Source organism: Protomyctophum parallelum (assembly GCF_964188405.1).
Source record: "Protomyctophum parallelum genome assembly, chromosome: 17".
Lineage (NCBI taxonomy): Eukaryota > Metazoa > Chordata > Actinopteri > Myctophiformes > Myctophidae > Protomyctophum > Protomyctophum parallelum.
This window is the reverse complement of record NC_139719.1, coordinates 6,888,055-6,904,219: the sequence shown is the minus strand read 5'-3', so window position 1 is coordinate 6,904,219 and position 16,165 is coordinate 6,888,055. Positions and strand designations below refer to the sequence as shown.

Genomic DNA, 16,165 nt, shown 5'->3' with positions numbered 1-16,165 from the left:
CATGGACAACAATTATCTACACTTGTCCATATAGGTGCAGGTCAACCTTGAACTTGAAGTAATGGTGCATTTGATGTACCATTACTTGCGTGCGATGTATTTGATGTTTGAGATGTAGCAAAAATGGAACAGAGAGGCAGAGATAGTCACCCAGCGTGGAGGAAGAGAGAGAGCCAGAGGCGGTAGAACTGGTCAGGGATCTCTGGGTTCAGGAAAGGCAGAAGGCCACACACATCATCCATACAGGCAACCTGATGGAGAGAGAGACTTCTTGTTCTTATTATTACTGTTGGTGCATTGCCCGGTCGGTGCGCTCACACTCACTTTACTTCCTTTATAGTGAGGTTTCTGTGAAGTCGATAGGATGAACGTTTCTCGAGGTATGTGAAGGAAAGACATACAGACAGACATACATACACGATGAGAGATTCCTGGAATGTATAGATAGATTTAAATATTATGTACTGTGCACTGTGTATGCTTCATCGATTTAGCAATATTGTCTCTGAACTTTCATACCATTATAGCTCATCAGATTGAAATTGAATTGAGAGTGTGAGGGAGGTAGAGAGAGAGAGAGAGGAAGTGGAGAGGCAAGAAGAGAGACAGAAAGACAAGACAGTATCAGGCATCTACTGTTTTGTGATGTACTGCCATTGTGTTCTTTCTATTGTTAAACAAATCAGGCTCCAGTGGTGCAATCGGTACTTGTGCGGTACTTATAAGACAGTAACCAGCAAAGTAATGCCGAGGTTGTGAGTTCGAGCCTCACCTGGAGCATGTGATCTATAAGTCTCAAGCTTGACTGCTATTCCATTTCCATGTATTAAATTGAGGTAACTCAGAAGTTTTCCCTGTCCTCTTTATACAGAGCTGCCAAACACCTTGACTTGACCCCTCTGCTACTCTATTCAGTGGAATTTACTCTGGGTGAGTGCAAATGGACTGCATTTATACAGCAATTTTCAACAGTGGAACACATGGTTACCCTTACACGTTTAATGCGGTACACATTCACACACCGATGACAGAGGCAAACATGCAAGGCACCAGAGCTGTTAGGGTTTCAGCGTCTTGCTCAAGGACTCTTCGACACGCAAACCAGTATGGGGGATCGGTCCCGGAGCAACTGCCACCCATATCAGCTACATGTGTAAAATATCAACCAAATTCAAATAATGTGTAGGAGCTCTGTCCAAAACTCTGCCTGGGAGGCACATTCAGAAACAATAAATCAACCTTCAACAAGACTTGTTGAGTATATTTCTTCGTCTTACCTGTGAGCAGAGAGTGGCCTCCTCATGGAAGTACCCCTTCATGAAATCACAGTACTCTCTGGAAGTTATCTCACACCTACAACATCGTGCAAGACATAGCTACAGTATAAGCAAATACAAATCTATGGCAAAAAGAAAAACTGACTTTGTCATCCATTATCCTCTATTGATGGCATTATTCACTATGTGTTTTCTTTGTCACCAGTCAGGTTAGGTGAGGTACAAGAATATCAATATAACATTTTGGGACAAGGGGAGGCCATGCAAGATTTGCTACCACAAAAAAAAGGACAGTAATACTAGAGTTAAAAGTATATGACAGCCAGTATAGAGTACTGTATATGGGAAAACAGAGGAATCTATCAAGACAGGCTCTCTTACCGTCCTTTGGTTCCAATGCAGCAAGGTCTTCCTGTGATGGCACAGTCTATGTGGGGAAGGTTGGTGTGGTTCCCAGAGTTATACCTTGTACACACCTACAGTTCATACAATTGGAACAGCTGTCAGCACCGTGTGTGTGTGTGTGTGTGTGTGTGTGTGTGTGTGTGTGTGTGTGTGTGTGTGTGTGTGTGTGTGTGTGTGTGTGTGTGTGTGTGTGTGTGTGTGTGTGTGTGTGTGTGTGTGTGTGTGTGTGTGTGTGTGTGTGTGTGCGCGCATGCGTGCATGTAACCAGTTTTACATGTTAGTCAAATGCTGACCCTCTGTGTTTATTTGAACCTATCAAGCTAATGAACCATATATTTCACTGTTACCGTGATACACACTCGGTGCCCTCTTGTTTAACCCATTCTGACCTGAGATCAGATTCTAAAAGTGTCTTCGATTTTTCAAAAATAGCAGACCTACAAGCTCGTATCGCGCCACTCGGTGGCGCGATATGAGCTTGTAGATCTGCTATTTTTCAATAGCTAAAGCATAACATGATGCCGACACCAAAATGGGTGCCCGGTCAGAATGGGTTAAGAAGATAACAGAGCTAAATTTGAAACCATTTGTACAGTATGTCAATAAGGCTCCAGTGGAGCAATCGGTCAGCGCGCGGTACTTATAAGACAGTAACCAGTAGAGCGATGCCGAGGTTGTGAGTTCAAGCCTCACCTGGAGCATGTGAGTTTTAAAGGTCTGGTGACATTAAATAAATGTTTTTGTAATATTTATTTATTTTTTGTAAGGTTTTCTGGCCACAATTGCACCCAAAGGGGCGATGATTGACAGGTAAAGTGCCATCTGCTGGTTAAAATAAGGCTTTTCTTTTTTACAGTATGTGCTTTGGATAAAGGCACTACAAAAATGCAGAACCTTATCTAAAATATTTTAAAACTAAATTGTATGGACAGCAATAGGGAGTGGACTGCTAATGCCTCACTTAAAGACAAAGCACGATAAACCGTCCCTCACTATCAATACTGTGTACCTACTACCTACAGGCCACTTTGTGATGTCATCAGGCCACTCGTGAGGTGAAACTGAGGCAGGCTCCAGACAAGTCCTATGAGAAGAAAAGGCAAGTGAGACGATCATTAAGAAGCTGCTCAGAGATGCAAAAGCAACGGTACATGGTCGTATCAGAGCCCCAACTGTACCAGAAGATGGTCATATCAGAGACCCAACGAAAACATATTATGAGTTATGACTTCCAACCCGTTTAATTGTACAGCTGTTAAGTTCTCACCGTGGGTCCTGGTGGCACACTGCACCATGCTGGCGTAGTTTACCATCGAGATAAGGAGCACTGGGGTGTTGAGGCCACTTAACCCACACTGCCAGAGTACTCTGTAGGAGCACAGACAGAGAGCCCTTGTGTCAGAGGTACAACAAGGTACACACCGTCCAACTCAGAGCTGATATACAGTAAAGCCCTCATTGCCCATTTAATTCTGAGTGTATACTAGTAACCAAATGGATTTGGTTACATTTGTTACACTCTCAAAAATTGCGAATGAATAAATTAACATTAAGGATTTTACTTTATTTTGGGTATTGTAGTCAGGGCCAGGGAAAAACCTTTGCGGGAATGAAAATGCCAATATCTCCATCCCTGATGGACGCAGCTTGAGTGCGTACCGGTTCAAAAGAAATGCATGTAATATTCCAATTACAAACATCACATTTCCTTCAGTTGAATTTAAGCAGAGGTAGGTCTTGACCTAGTAGGGCCTTATTAAAACTAACCGAGCACTCTTCTTGGGAGGTCTGGAGGCAGCCGGAGCGGTCGTTCCTCACACAGCAGCCTGAGCCCTTCTCCCTGCCTCGCTTCTCCTGCATCAGCACATGAACCTCCTGGTCCTGCCGCATGCAGGGGGAGAACTTGGCCCCCAGGTGGATCAGTGCCTCCTGCAGAATGAATGAATGGTGTATGAAGCATGGGCCATGGGACTGATTATTATTACTCGTCATCATTATCAATAAGGATTATCATTATTATTATTATAGATTTGATAGTCCCTTCTTTGCGCGTCCTTGCACATGGAGATGAATCGTGAAGGACTGAGCGTATGCAGATTTCTATTCCAGACAATGCGATACTTAGTGAAACTATCAGGTGGTGTATAGTAGTGTCTAAAAACTGTACGGATGCACATCTTATTCCTTTTTTCAAGTGTCTGAAACCCTGCACACACTCAGATCTCCACTCAGATAATGGGACATCACTGTTTGAAGTAGACTATTTATATATTTGTATTTTAACGGATAATTGAATTCTGATGATGAATCATGACAGCAGCAGGAACTCACTGAATCTGGCCCGACCCAGAAGTTTTCTTGTTGCACAAACTTGACATTTTCATAAACCCCCTTGTTCCGTAAGACCTGCAAAAGATAATGACAAAAATAAGATTATTATAATAATTATAATCTAAATATATTCACAGACAATTGTTTATCAGTATGGTATTGTAGTATTGTATGGTGGACATTGCTCTTGTCTTCATGTCTTCATGTCTTCATGTATGTAATATTGTTTTGTTCTTTGTGTATATGTGTATATGTTCTGCATACATCGATCTACAAGCTCAGAACATTAATTGTGACCTTATGGATCTGCTATTTTTGCCAAATGTTTACCAATTTTAGGCAAATGTTGGCCAATTATTGTGACATGCCCAGAACAGGGATGCTGGGGTTCATGAACCTCATGTGGTTCCAGGGTATTAAACACAGCTAATTGCGAACGCAGTGATTGCGAACGCAGTGAGCCACTTACTATGACAGCAAGGGCTGAATGTCTGTGTGTGTGTCTGTGTGTCTGTGTGTGTGTCTGTCCCACTGTTACACCACCCGCCCGCCACCAGAGGGCGCAGCTGTAGCACACACACACACAGGGCGCAGCTGTAGCACACACACACACACACACACACACACACACACACACACACACACACACGCACACGCGCACACACACACACACACACACACACACACACACACACACACACACACACGCACACACAACCACACACACACAAGCTGCGTTCGCTTCACGCGTTTGCGCGTCTTACTTGTCTAATCTAACCCAAGTGAATTGTACAGTACTTACTGAGTCCACAGTTTCGTGCTGTGAGAACCCTATGGGAGCAATGCCATAGATAGTGACAGCCAGGATGGTAATCAGCAAGTGCACAAATGTGATCCAGTAGGAAAAGAATGGCCTAGGACAGAACACACAAGTACCGTACAATTTTAAGCTGCATTTAAAATCTTGAAAGTGAAAGTACAGATTGAGAAGGCATCTGTAGAATTGGCCTCGGGTCTTATAATGGGTCAAGCCTCAAAAGGCTCCAGTTAGTGCAACATGCAGGCAGTACTTAGCAAACGGTGACCTGTGATATTTAAACCCACCAGGAGCCAAACCTTTTCAATAACGTAGCTCCTTCCCTTCTTCTGAAGTCAGAGAAAAGGATGAATATGTAGGTCGAAACGTTGCTATTTGTTGCCTCTAAATAAAGTAAGTCTTGGAAATCTAGAAACTAGTGTGCGGATGTTCTTTCTCTTCCTTGATGTTTGCCTTGATGCCTGACATATAGCACCTGGCATTGAGATGTGCACACAATCTTCTCTGTGAAGAGAAATGGATGAAGACAGTTCACTCTAGCAAACATTAAATAAAGGCAATGGTGTGTGTACTGTGTAGTAAAACAAGTGTTTTGGAACTAGGTGGATTCTTAGGTGCCTATATCGGGAACACAATTAACCTACAATTTAAAAATCCATTTCTTGGGAACATTAACAACGTCTGAATCCAATAAGAGCTGTGTTAAAAAAGTGCTAAAAACGCTGAAATCATCACTTGAAAAATAAAGTCAAACTCCTTGACGTGATTAAATATGTCATCATATCTAATCAGTCAACCCTCTTTTATCATCGTCCTGGCCAGCACAAGATAACCCTTTGCGGGGCCCTTTTCAGCTGCCATAGCATACTGCACCTATGGTCGTCCATGTCCTCGATCTGCCGTCGGACAAAGCTGTCAATGCGTGTGCGGTACGTGCGATTGGTGAGCCGGCCCACGATGCCCAGGCCATACGGTCTCTTCTCCCGGGCGAACAGCTTCTTGACCGGCACGACGATGCGCTGGCCACGTGGCTGGCTACCGTTGACGCTAACCACCTCCTGACGCAGACGTACCTTCGGCTGGACTAAAGGTCCTTCTTTGGACTTGCGCCAGCCTCGCTCCAATGGCCTGGGAAGATGGATGGGAAGAGGGGAGGAGGAGGAAGGGAGGGAGGGAGAAAAGGAGTGCATAGGGGGAGAGGGTAGAGTCAGGGGGATTAAACACCTTCATTCACGTGTAAGATGTAACATCAAACATGTTTTTAAATGTTATTAGGATTTTACTTTTGATTCAATCCCTTGAATCTCTCTTCCATACATAAGACTCATAGTTATACGGGCCTGGCACAGTTTGAAGAATAATATACAGTAGCTAGTAGTGAGACAAAATCACGAATTTCATGCCGAGGTTGTGAATTCGAGCCTCACCTGGAGCATGTAGGTTTTAGGTTTCATCATGCTTGACTGCTGTTCTGAGTTTGGGATACACTCATTGGATAAGTGCTTTTCCCTGCCTTCTTTATACTGAACTGTCAAACACCTTGACTTGACCTTTCTGTTAACTCATGGGTCTGAAAATGGCAAGCATCAATGCTTAATTTATTCTGCTACTGACAATAATAATAATTCACCCTGAGCAAGTGCAAATGGACTGCATTTATATAGCCGTTTTCAACAACTCCAAATGTGCTTTACGATAGCACGGAAAGGCGCCAGTGGTGCATGATGTTATACTTTAGCTATTGAAAAACAGCAGATCTACAAGCAGATCTAACTTGTTTGGCTTATTGTCTCACAGCCACCCACGTTGGCTGTGGTGCGAAGTTGTTAGATCGTGTGTGTGTGTGTGTGTGTGTGTGTGTGTGTGTGTGTGTGTGTGTGTGTGTGTGTGTGTGTGTGTGTGTGTGTGTGTGTGTGACTTGTGTGTGTGTGTGAGACCCACAACATGAGGTGACTCCTCTCCAGCTCAGTCCTATCCAGGGCACTTCCTGTGAGGTCGCAGTCTTCCGCCTCGTGAATGGCTGCTTCCGACGGCGTCTCAAAGACCTCATCAGTGTAGATGGAACACTCATCGTGTAGACCCTCCTATACACCAGAGAGCACAGTTACGTCAATTGTGGACTGCACTGCTCTGAAATATGAGTGACGTTGGTATTGTCAGTGGCCTCACGGGCACCTTCAGTGAAAAAGGTCTCTCGTGCCTGCAGTCGATACAAATTCAGTTTGAGGGTGTCCAAGTGAACTCTCCTCCACGGTGCCTCCGGCGTGATGGCCGGGCAGTCCAGTAAACACGCTTTATTGGTGTTGACGGGTGGAAGGCATTGGGACGGTGGTCTCTGTCACTGCGCTGCTCAGCAGGGAGCTTCAAAGGGAGGGGTACAGTACAGTACAGTAGCATGTTCCTCTGTATGCGTTATGCCCTGTTATGCCCCGTTAAGCAGCTGGTGACTTCTTGTGTATCGGAGAAGACATGTGGTTACACACCCTCCTTAGGACCAACTACTTAGCGGTGACTGGGAAGTGACTGTAGTATAAACAGGGGCGGAATTGGCAACAATTAAATTGGGGGGGTGGGAGTAGTTGTTTATGAGTTTAGATTATTTTAGATTACAATGTGTATACAGTCTAAAATAATCAAAACGAAAGAAAAATAGTCAATTAAAAGACATGCTACGTACGTACGTGATGAAGTTTGCTGTGCTAAAGTAAAGCCAACTTTACCCTGGCGAAGAAGGAAGTGTCCAGCTCATCAGGGAAGTCACCTGTGTCGTCCTCAAAGAAACTAGGAGGCATGAAGCTCCGCCTGCGACAGCGCCCGCCAGTGCTTTCACGCAGGGTCCGGCCCTGAAACACACACACACACACACACACACACACACACACACACACACACACACACACACACACACACACACACACACACACACACACTGTCGGTAAATTAAAATGTACCTTATTGATCGATGAAAGATAGTGAAAAGTGACAGTGATGATTATGTGTACATGTGTATGAGAATCAGAGCGTGTGTGTGTGTGTGTGTGTGTGTGTGTGTCTGTGTGTGACTGCGTGTGTGTGCGTGTATATGTGTGCGCGGGTGGTTGGCTGCAAGGATTAGGGTCTGTAGTTTGACATAAATCCACCAGCCAGCTGAGCATCCACACTGTACGTATCTAACACTATTCTAGTATACAGTATGTCTCTCTCTCTCTCGCATGCACGCACGCACACACACACACGCACACACACACACACACACACACACACACACACACACACACACACACACACACACACACACACATATCAAAGTTTACATAACCTTTACACACGCACGCACGCACGCATGCATGCACGCACGCAAGCGCGCATGTTAGGTCTACTGCAGAGGCATAATGCATATGTGCATGATTGATTGATTGCTTGCTTGATTGACGTTTTTGTTGACAAGAAATGCATGTAAAAACGAATACTTGTCACTGAAGACATTCAGCAGTGTGAGTGAGGGTGACATGCGTACAGTAATACTGTAGCTGGTCCATTTCCAATATGGATGCTGTCTATCTCTGTCTTCTGTTTGTCTCAGGTTAGAATCCTCTGATAGGACAGACACACACACACAAGCACGCACGCACACACACACACACACACACACACCTTCATCAGGGCTGCTGCGGCCTTCAGGCTCATGAGGGCGACGGACTGGCGCTTGCGTCGCCTCGGCAGCCGGTTGAGGGCCGAGCGGGAGCTGGAGAAGGAGCAGAGAGAGGCGGCGCCGGGCGTGATGGGAGTCTGAGGAACGCTGAAGCCGTCCACCTCCTCCACCATGCGGAAGGCCCGGCCCCGGGCCAGCGGGTCCACGATCTATACACACACGCAACCAAACGCAGACGCACGGAAATGCCATTAAGCAAACTTATTTTCCTGGCATGTGTGCCGTTTTCAAACCTGAGGGCAGGCAGTGAACTATCAATATTACTGGCATTGAGACATCAGTAGGTGCGTGTGTGTGTGTGTGTGTGTGTGTGTGTGTGTGTGTGTGTGTGTGTGTGTGTGTGTGTGTGTGTGTGTGTGTGTGTGTGTGTGTGTGTGTGTTGTTTGTGGGGTCAGGGTGGGGGTTGGGAGGACATCACAGGTGAAGGCTGTGTTAGTGTTGGATTCTATGCCAGCAGGGGTAGCTGTGGTGCTGCAGGTGAATGTTTGTAGTGAAACTGGACAACGAGCAGTCGCCTGCTGGAGTTAAATGAACTGCAACGTTGGTGGAAACAGTCGGTGCACAGCAGGAGAAACAGCAGGGGAGACATTACACAGAACACACGTTATGACATCAGCAGACACACGTCACACGGGTCCAAGCAGTCCTTGGCAATGCAAATAGGTAAAGCATGCACCTTGACTGTGTATGATAACAAGAAAGAAAGAACGATAGAGAAAGAAAGAAAGAAAGAAAGAAAGAAAGAAAGAAAGAAAGACAGACAAAGGGAAATAAGTTCAAAAGGAAGCAAAAGAGTAAGAAATATATATATATATTCTTGATTCTTGATAAAGTAAGAAAGAAAGACAGAAAGAAGAGAATATATTTTAATTAAAAAAGAAATAAGATGGTAGCCCAGATGGTTAGCTCAACCGTCTGGGCACCTAGGCTGCCAAGCCAGCCGGACGGCGAGCCGCGAGTCCGCCGGCCTCTGCCGCGTGTCACTCCCCATCTCTCTCCCCCTTTCCTGTCTGACTACTGTTCCCTATCAATAAAGGCATAAAAAGCCCCCAAACAAAAATAAATAAGATCCCCCCCCCCATGCAATAAGGATGCATGATCAACATCTCTGCCTCTTGCTGGTACATTGTACATCCCTCTACACACAGTGTGTCCCGCCCTCCACCCCAGGTGCAGCGGCCGTACCCTCTGCATGCCATAGTGCTGGTGGAGGAGGTGACTGGGGTGGTGCGGGGGCAGGTAGAGGGGAGGCGGGGTCTCGGTGCTGGCCAGCGACAGGTTGTCCTGGCTGGACAGCTCCATCTCCCTCATCACCTGGGCCTTCAGGCCACCGTACAGCTGGCTGCAGTGCTGCAGGCTCCGCCGTCTCCATCGCTGGGTGCTGTCGCTGTCCTTACTCACCCCGAACCAGTCGGCCGTACCCCTGAGGACCAGAGAGATGGAGAGCGTTTGGTGAGATGGATCGGTTTGCTTGGATGGATGATGTAGTGCATGGTGGATGGATGGATGGATGGATGGATGCAAGGATGAGAGTGTATGACTGTAAAGCAGGGTTCTGCTAATAAAGAACATTTTGTGCCAAGCCTTTTCCCGGTTAGACAATGAGGTCAAAGGTTAAACAGAGGAACACACACACACTATAAACTTTATTTATATAGACCAAAGTGTTTAGAGGAGGCAGTGTAATGCCTTAATTTGGACATGAGGCTAAGGAGTGACATTTCGTTGCTGTCAGGCAGAAAACTTCATATTTTAACTTTTTACGTCCCCCGTCCCCCCGTACCTCAATTCCCTATCTTGTCATTCTAACTACAGTGTCAGACAAAAGTAGCAAACATTTGTATTATTCAATTATTTGTAATTATAATTATAGTTTTGGATAATGTGAGGTTTCCACCCAACAGCAGCAATTTGCACCTACCCTATTTAGCCACGTCTTCCTTGACCCAGTGAACAATGACTATGACTGTCAAAACTGTTGTTAGAAGATTGCATTTTTAGTAGAATTTAACAGCCTCATATTTGTTGATACAAAAACATTTAAGAACAAGTAAGTTATCGCTGTACGCAGCAGCTGTGCCATTTGCAGTTGACTAGCATGAAGTGGGTTGATCCGTCCAAACCCTCCTCCTGAAGTGACCTTTAAATGACTCCAGAAAACAACAAAGCAACAGAACATGGCCCAGCCGCTAGATAAAGCTCCTTGTGCAACATGTCTACACGCAGCATTAAGACGTACTGATGCATTCCAGCTTTCCCTCCCTGTAATGCACACTCATCCCACTCTTGCACACGATATTAACGGTGTCCCCTTGTGTTTGCTCTTGGGATATTCACCCGGTACATTGGCGCTCGTGCCTGGAAATTGTCCTCTGCATTTACCAGTCCTAACGTTTAGGAGCAGTGGGTGCTATTCGTACAGCACCGGGGTCAGTGTTTTGTTCAGGGACATTATTGGACACATCTGTCTTCCCACTGAGCTATATGGCTGCCACAGTTCTAACATCAAACTAATATTTAAGTGGTATCTACATGCAAATGATTTCTGATAATGATAGAAGCTGGAACAGAGGAAATCCAGAGTGAATGAGACGTTGTGTCCTTACACAGCGTCTGTGTCAGTCCCCTCTTACTGTACGTCATGGTGTCACCAAGACAGGAAATGAAGAGACTGATGTGCTCTGCCAGATGGGCCGTCTGACCCACTTACACAGCGTGCGTGCGTGCGTGCATGTGTGGATAACTAGTTTTACACATTACATGTAAATCAAATGCTGCTGACCCTCCTGAGGGTCCTGAGGGGTAATTTGATCATTTCTGTATGTGTGTGTGTGTGTGTGTGTGTGTTCCTTACTTGTGAATGTACCAGGCAGTATGAAACATGGTCAGAGGAAGAGAGGAGGAGAGGAGAGGTGAAAGAGTTATTTCAGTGAAGCAGAGCCAAGTACGGGGGGAGCTGTTTGGAGAAGACTTCAAGAGAACGTGTGGTAATAAACACTTTGGGGCCTCATCAGTGAGAAACACACCAGCTGCGGGAGCCTTTTAAGGCTGCACAAGAAGGCAGGGATGATGGGCTGGGGGTGAACCCTGCGACTCTGATTTAGTTTTTCTCCCAGAGGGGCAATGTTTTTAACGAGACATCCCTTATAGTCACTTAGAGTGAGATGGAGTGAAACAAAGTAGGTCAGAGTGATTCATATGTGAGTTCTCACGGTCGCCGGGAAGATCCGGATGTAAATACAAATCTTTGCGGTTCCTACAGTAGGTAGACAAGGGGAGAGAGGGCTGGTGATAGAGGGAGTTTGATGCTGCAGAGACAAGCAGAGAGAGTATGAAAGACACAGAAGGGAGAGACAGAGGGATAGAGAGAGAAATACATAGAGGGAAAGAAATTGTAAGCATCAGGGAGATATTCAACAGGAGGCAGAGAAAAAAGAGGGTAGGAGGGACATAAAGAGAGTGGGAAGAATGAAGAAAGACAGACAGGGGAGAATGTTTATTTTATTTTTCCATCACACACGTACATCTCACCACTATTTTGTGGTCACATATTCATTCACACAATTCTGAGGTGATTAGGACGAAAGCAAATATCAAACATCCATCAACACCTAGCCTTTGTAGGCTAGATTTCCAATGGTTTGGTTAGTAAAATGTCAAAGGAGCACTAGGCAACATTTCTTTATTTTTCATCAGTGCGCTTGTAGATCGACAATTCAATACTTTAAGTATAAAATAAGTATAATTTATGAAGAAGAAAAAATATAAAAATATGAAATATGTAGATAAAATATGTATGCCTATACCAGCGAACATATAAATGTGTCTTTTTTCGGTGGGTTTGCAAACAAACATCTTGCTCAGCCTCAGGTGCACTGTGTGTTTACCGTGTTATTTTCTACCTTGCATGCTATCTTTCTGCAGTACTACTCTACACACCAATTCTTTTTTTAGAACACCCAGTAATTGTAGAATAGTGGGGAGGAAGTGCATGCATACACAAATGGAATGTGCATGTTGGGTGTGTGTGTGTGTGTGTGTGTGTGTGTGTGTGTGTGTGTGTGTGTGTGTGTGTGTGTGTGTGTGTGTGTGTGTGTGTGTGTGTGTGTGTGTGTGTGTGTGTGTGTGTGTGCGTGAGTCTGTATGTCAATATTGAGCTGCTTGTCTTGTAGGGACATGCACACCTGTCTTACAGCAAGCAGAACTATTAAACCACCCAAACACAACCACACTAAAACAGCTGGAAGCAATTGACAATGCCACATCAGTGAGCACCAGCTCTGTCCTCCAGGCTACTGTAACAAGCTACATATGTACTGTCATTATTACTGACAAGCTTACAGTGGCTTCACCCACAAAAACTACAACTCCAAATACCTTCCAATGACACAAACAGTAACCAATTGCCAATCAAGAACTAAAATGCAATTAGGATGCCAGTTTTGGTGCTTCACTAATGTCTAGCGATGACGTTATCCAGGGTTCCTTGAAAGTTAATGTGCCTTCTCCCTTTCTTTGCCACTCTCTGGTCTCGGACAAATATAACGTCGCTAAAGTGTTGCAGAGAGATTTCAGTGATAATCTGAAGTTCTGAACTGCATCAGAGTCCAATAGAAAACGTGTCGATCAGCGCATGTGTACGTGTTGAATCACTCTCGCCTGCGTAAGCACATACTGATACCCTTGTACCATGACCATGGTCAGACTTGCACAGACTGTGCACAATGATACAAGATTGTTGTTCTATTCCTACTCATTCTGTTCTTTTCCTTGTCTCATCTAGTCACACCATGATATGTCCAATACTATTATATTCTCTATCATGTGTGGAATACATTTCAGAACTTGTGATGTGATACTGCCTGCCCTGCATGGTGTCATCTTGTTCTCTGCGCTCCTCACTCAACTGAACCATCACTCACCACCCTTGGTTAGACAGTGGGGAGCCCCTTACACCGGGTCTCCACAGTGGAGCTCCACTCCACAGTGGAGCCCCTTACACCGGGTCTCCACAGTGGAGCTCCACTCCACAGTGGAGCCCCTTACACCGGGTCTCCACAGTGGGGCTCCACTCCACAGTGGAGCCCCTTACACCGGGTCTCCACAGTGGAGCTCCACTCCACAGTGGAGCCCCTTACACCGGGTCTCCACAGTGGAGCTCCACTCCACAGTGGAGCTCCTTACACCGAGTCTCCACAGTGGAGACATCGGGTGTCTGTCAGCGTCGCATCATCGTCAACGCAGGGAATGTTCCCTTTTTAATCAATGGAGGGTGCTCCACTGCAGACGGTTGCGCTTGGACGGCGTCTGGGGACCCATTTGCCCCGGTTCATTTTTTGACGCTGTCCAAACACAACGCAACGCACTCATTGGAGCCCTGGCGTTAGGACCACTAATCCAAAACAATATACAATGAACTATTGAAAATACTAATAACTAATGTGAGTGGTGTGGAAATACATTAGCTGCTATGCAAACTTTAAGACTCATCATGCTTACAGCATGCACGTCATGCCACAGTAGCTGTGCAGATGCCAAGTTAAGAGTGCCATAATACGTAAGAGGCAAACATTCATCTTGACATTGGTATTTGTCTGCATGTAAAGCACTTTGAGCATGTCAATAATAATTTAAAAAATCTCGAATTCGATTATTACCATTATTAACATTATTGAACCACACTCACTTATCCAGAGAGCTCCAGGAGGGGGTTAGGGTCATCACGGTCGGGTACCAGAGACCAACACCATAGCGTCCTCACTTACCCCTGTGACCTGTGCATCATATCTGAGCCCTAACCTCAAGCTGTTCCTCGCAGCCAGGTCACATCGGGATGTGACCACAATGGGTCACACTGTACAAGGTTCCATTATGGGGATTTTACAATATTCAGGCCAGCTCCGGCTTATACGGTGATTGATACGGAACAGCGAGAGCAGATCCCGGACTGTTCAACGGCAGTATCTGCACGCCTTGGAGATTGCCTCGCACTAATGTTTTCCGGCGTCTGGCGATTGCACAAGGAGCAATCCCTCTCGTCAGGGGTCAAAGGTCAGAGACAAGCAGCTAATCCCTGCCGTTGATCTCCCAAGATATAGAAAAGGGAATCCCTTGACAAGGGAGGTTGATCCCGGAGATGGTCTCTGACACCAAAAGGTCCTATCTTCTGATCACTGACTCCTCCTCAGTGGCGTATGGAGTCCATTGATAATGAGTACCGTTGGTTCCAGTGTTGATCTCTGTTAGTGGTGGCTCTGGGGGTTGCCAGGGGGAAAACAATCCACTCAGGGTGGTGGTCTTGTTATAACTAAGAGCGGCAGGGTTGACCGTTGATTTAAAAAGGGGTTAGAGACACACGGGTACATCAGTAGTCTCAGTGGCAGCTGGAGCATCTCAGACAGTAGGTTGACCCCTACACAGACAATCCCAGGGGAGGTGATGCTGGGATGTCGTCTCAGATCTCAGCAGAGATTTGTTCTCTTTGGCGGTGTGTGTGTGTGTGTGTGTGTGAGTGTGAGTGCGTGCGTGCGTGCATGTGTGTGTGTGTCCTCTCAACAGCCCCCTGTCTTCTTGGAATGAAGAGACTGTGACCCACTAGGCAACAGGAAGGGAGCAGCTCTGATCCTCTTCCAGGTGACTAAATCACTGTCTCAGTCTCGCGCGCGGAATGTCTTTCTTTTTTCGGTCTCTCGTTCACGTCTTCTCTTTTCTCTGTCGCTGTCTCACCGCCTCTGTTTTTCCTCCTTCTGTTTTCTCTTCTGAGCATCTCTTGGTCACATGTTTTTCTGTCTCTCTCTGTCGCACAGGTATCTTTCAACTTCCTCGCTTCCCCTCACTGCCTCTTGCTGTCACACTTTTGGTCTCTTTGTATCACTGAGCCCCCAAATCCATCCCCCCTCTCTCCTGTTTAGTGTGTGTCTAAACACCAGCTCCCCCAATAACATACCAGCCCGTCACAGGAAGAGAGATTAACAAGAACGAGAGGGAGAAGAAAAGTGGAAGGATTGTACACACGAGCAGGACAGAGAGAAAGAGAGAGAGGGAGGCAGAGAGGGCGATGGGACATGCCTGGACATGAAACTCTAGGAAATACACACACATACACTTACACACATACATGAGAGTGATCACACCCACACACAGGCAAACACACGACACATTTGCACCCATTCAGCTACTCACAAACAGTGAACATGACATCACTGTACACCGCTCAGTAAAAATCTCAGTATTCATCTAACTAAGATTGTACTACTGGAACCAAATACACCCATGGAGGTTCATTTGGTTACCATACATTAATTATCACAGTGTACATTTGGAACAAGCTCAGTCATGACAGAACGTAAGAGTCACAACGTGTGCACGTTTGTTCCAGTGATCTTAGACAAAACAAACAGTAACAAACGCCTATACACACCTACCATTAGAAGCGTAATGTTATCGCGGTACAGCTTTTATCCTTCTGACTCCTTCCTGAGCTGTCAGCTTCAATGGATGATCCTCCACATGAAAAGTCTCTGACTCATAAAGACGTACACTGCAAAACCCTTGAGGTCCATTTCATTTCCCCATTAGAGTTTGCAGTGTGGCAAGTCCCCCCCCCCCCCCCCCCCCCTTCCT

The 16,165-nt window shown here is 45.8% G+C and overlaps 2 protein-coding genes across 2 annotated transcripts in view; one reads left to right on the top strand and one right to left on the bottom strand.

Annotated features, from left to right (window-relative positions):
* LOC310874993 (nucleolar transcription factor 1-like) overlaps positions 1–16,165 on the top strand; it is a 499,750-nt gene that overhangs the window by 215,412 nt on the left and 268,173 nt on the right. The gene's annotated exons all lie outside the window — the stretch shown is intronic.
* Positions 1–16,165, bottom strand: part of LOC310874989 (inactive rhomboid protein 1-like) — a 54,328-nt gene that overhangs the window by 1,304 nt on the left and 36,859 nt on the right. The window contains exons 4-16 of the mRNA XM_083787980.1: positions 9,728–9,965; positions 8,485–8,691; positions 7,551–7,673; positions 6,772–6,914; positions 5,704–5,958; positions 4,816–4,927; positions 4,014–4,088; positions 3,450–3,611; positions 2,950–3,050; positions 2,703–2,766; positions 1,659–1,753; positions 1,278–1,353; positions 151–251 (exon numbers count right to left, since the gene is read on the bottom strand). Coding sequence (XP_083644106.1) covers positions 151–251; positions 1,278–1,353; positions 1,659–1,753; positions 2,703–2,766; positions 2,950–3,050; positions 3,450–3,611; positions 4,014–4,088; positions 4,816–4,927; positions 5,704–5,958; positions 6,772–6,914; positions 7,551–7,673; positions 8,485–8,691; positions 9,728–9,965 — 1,752 coding nt within the window. The remainder of the gene's footprint in view (positions 1–150; positions 252–1,277; positions 1,354–1,658; positions 1,754–2,702; positions 2,767–2,949; positions 3,051–3,449; positions 3,612–4,013; positions 4,089–4,815; positions 4,928–5,703; positions 5,959–6,771; positions 6,915–7,550; positions 7,674–8,484; positions 8,692–9,727; positions 9,966–16,165) is intronic.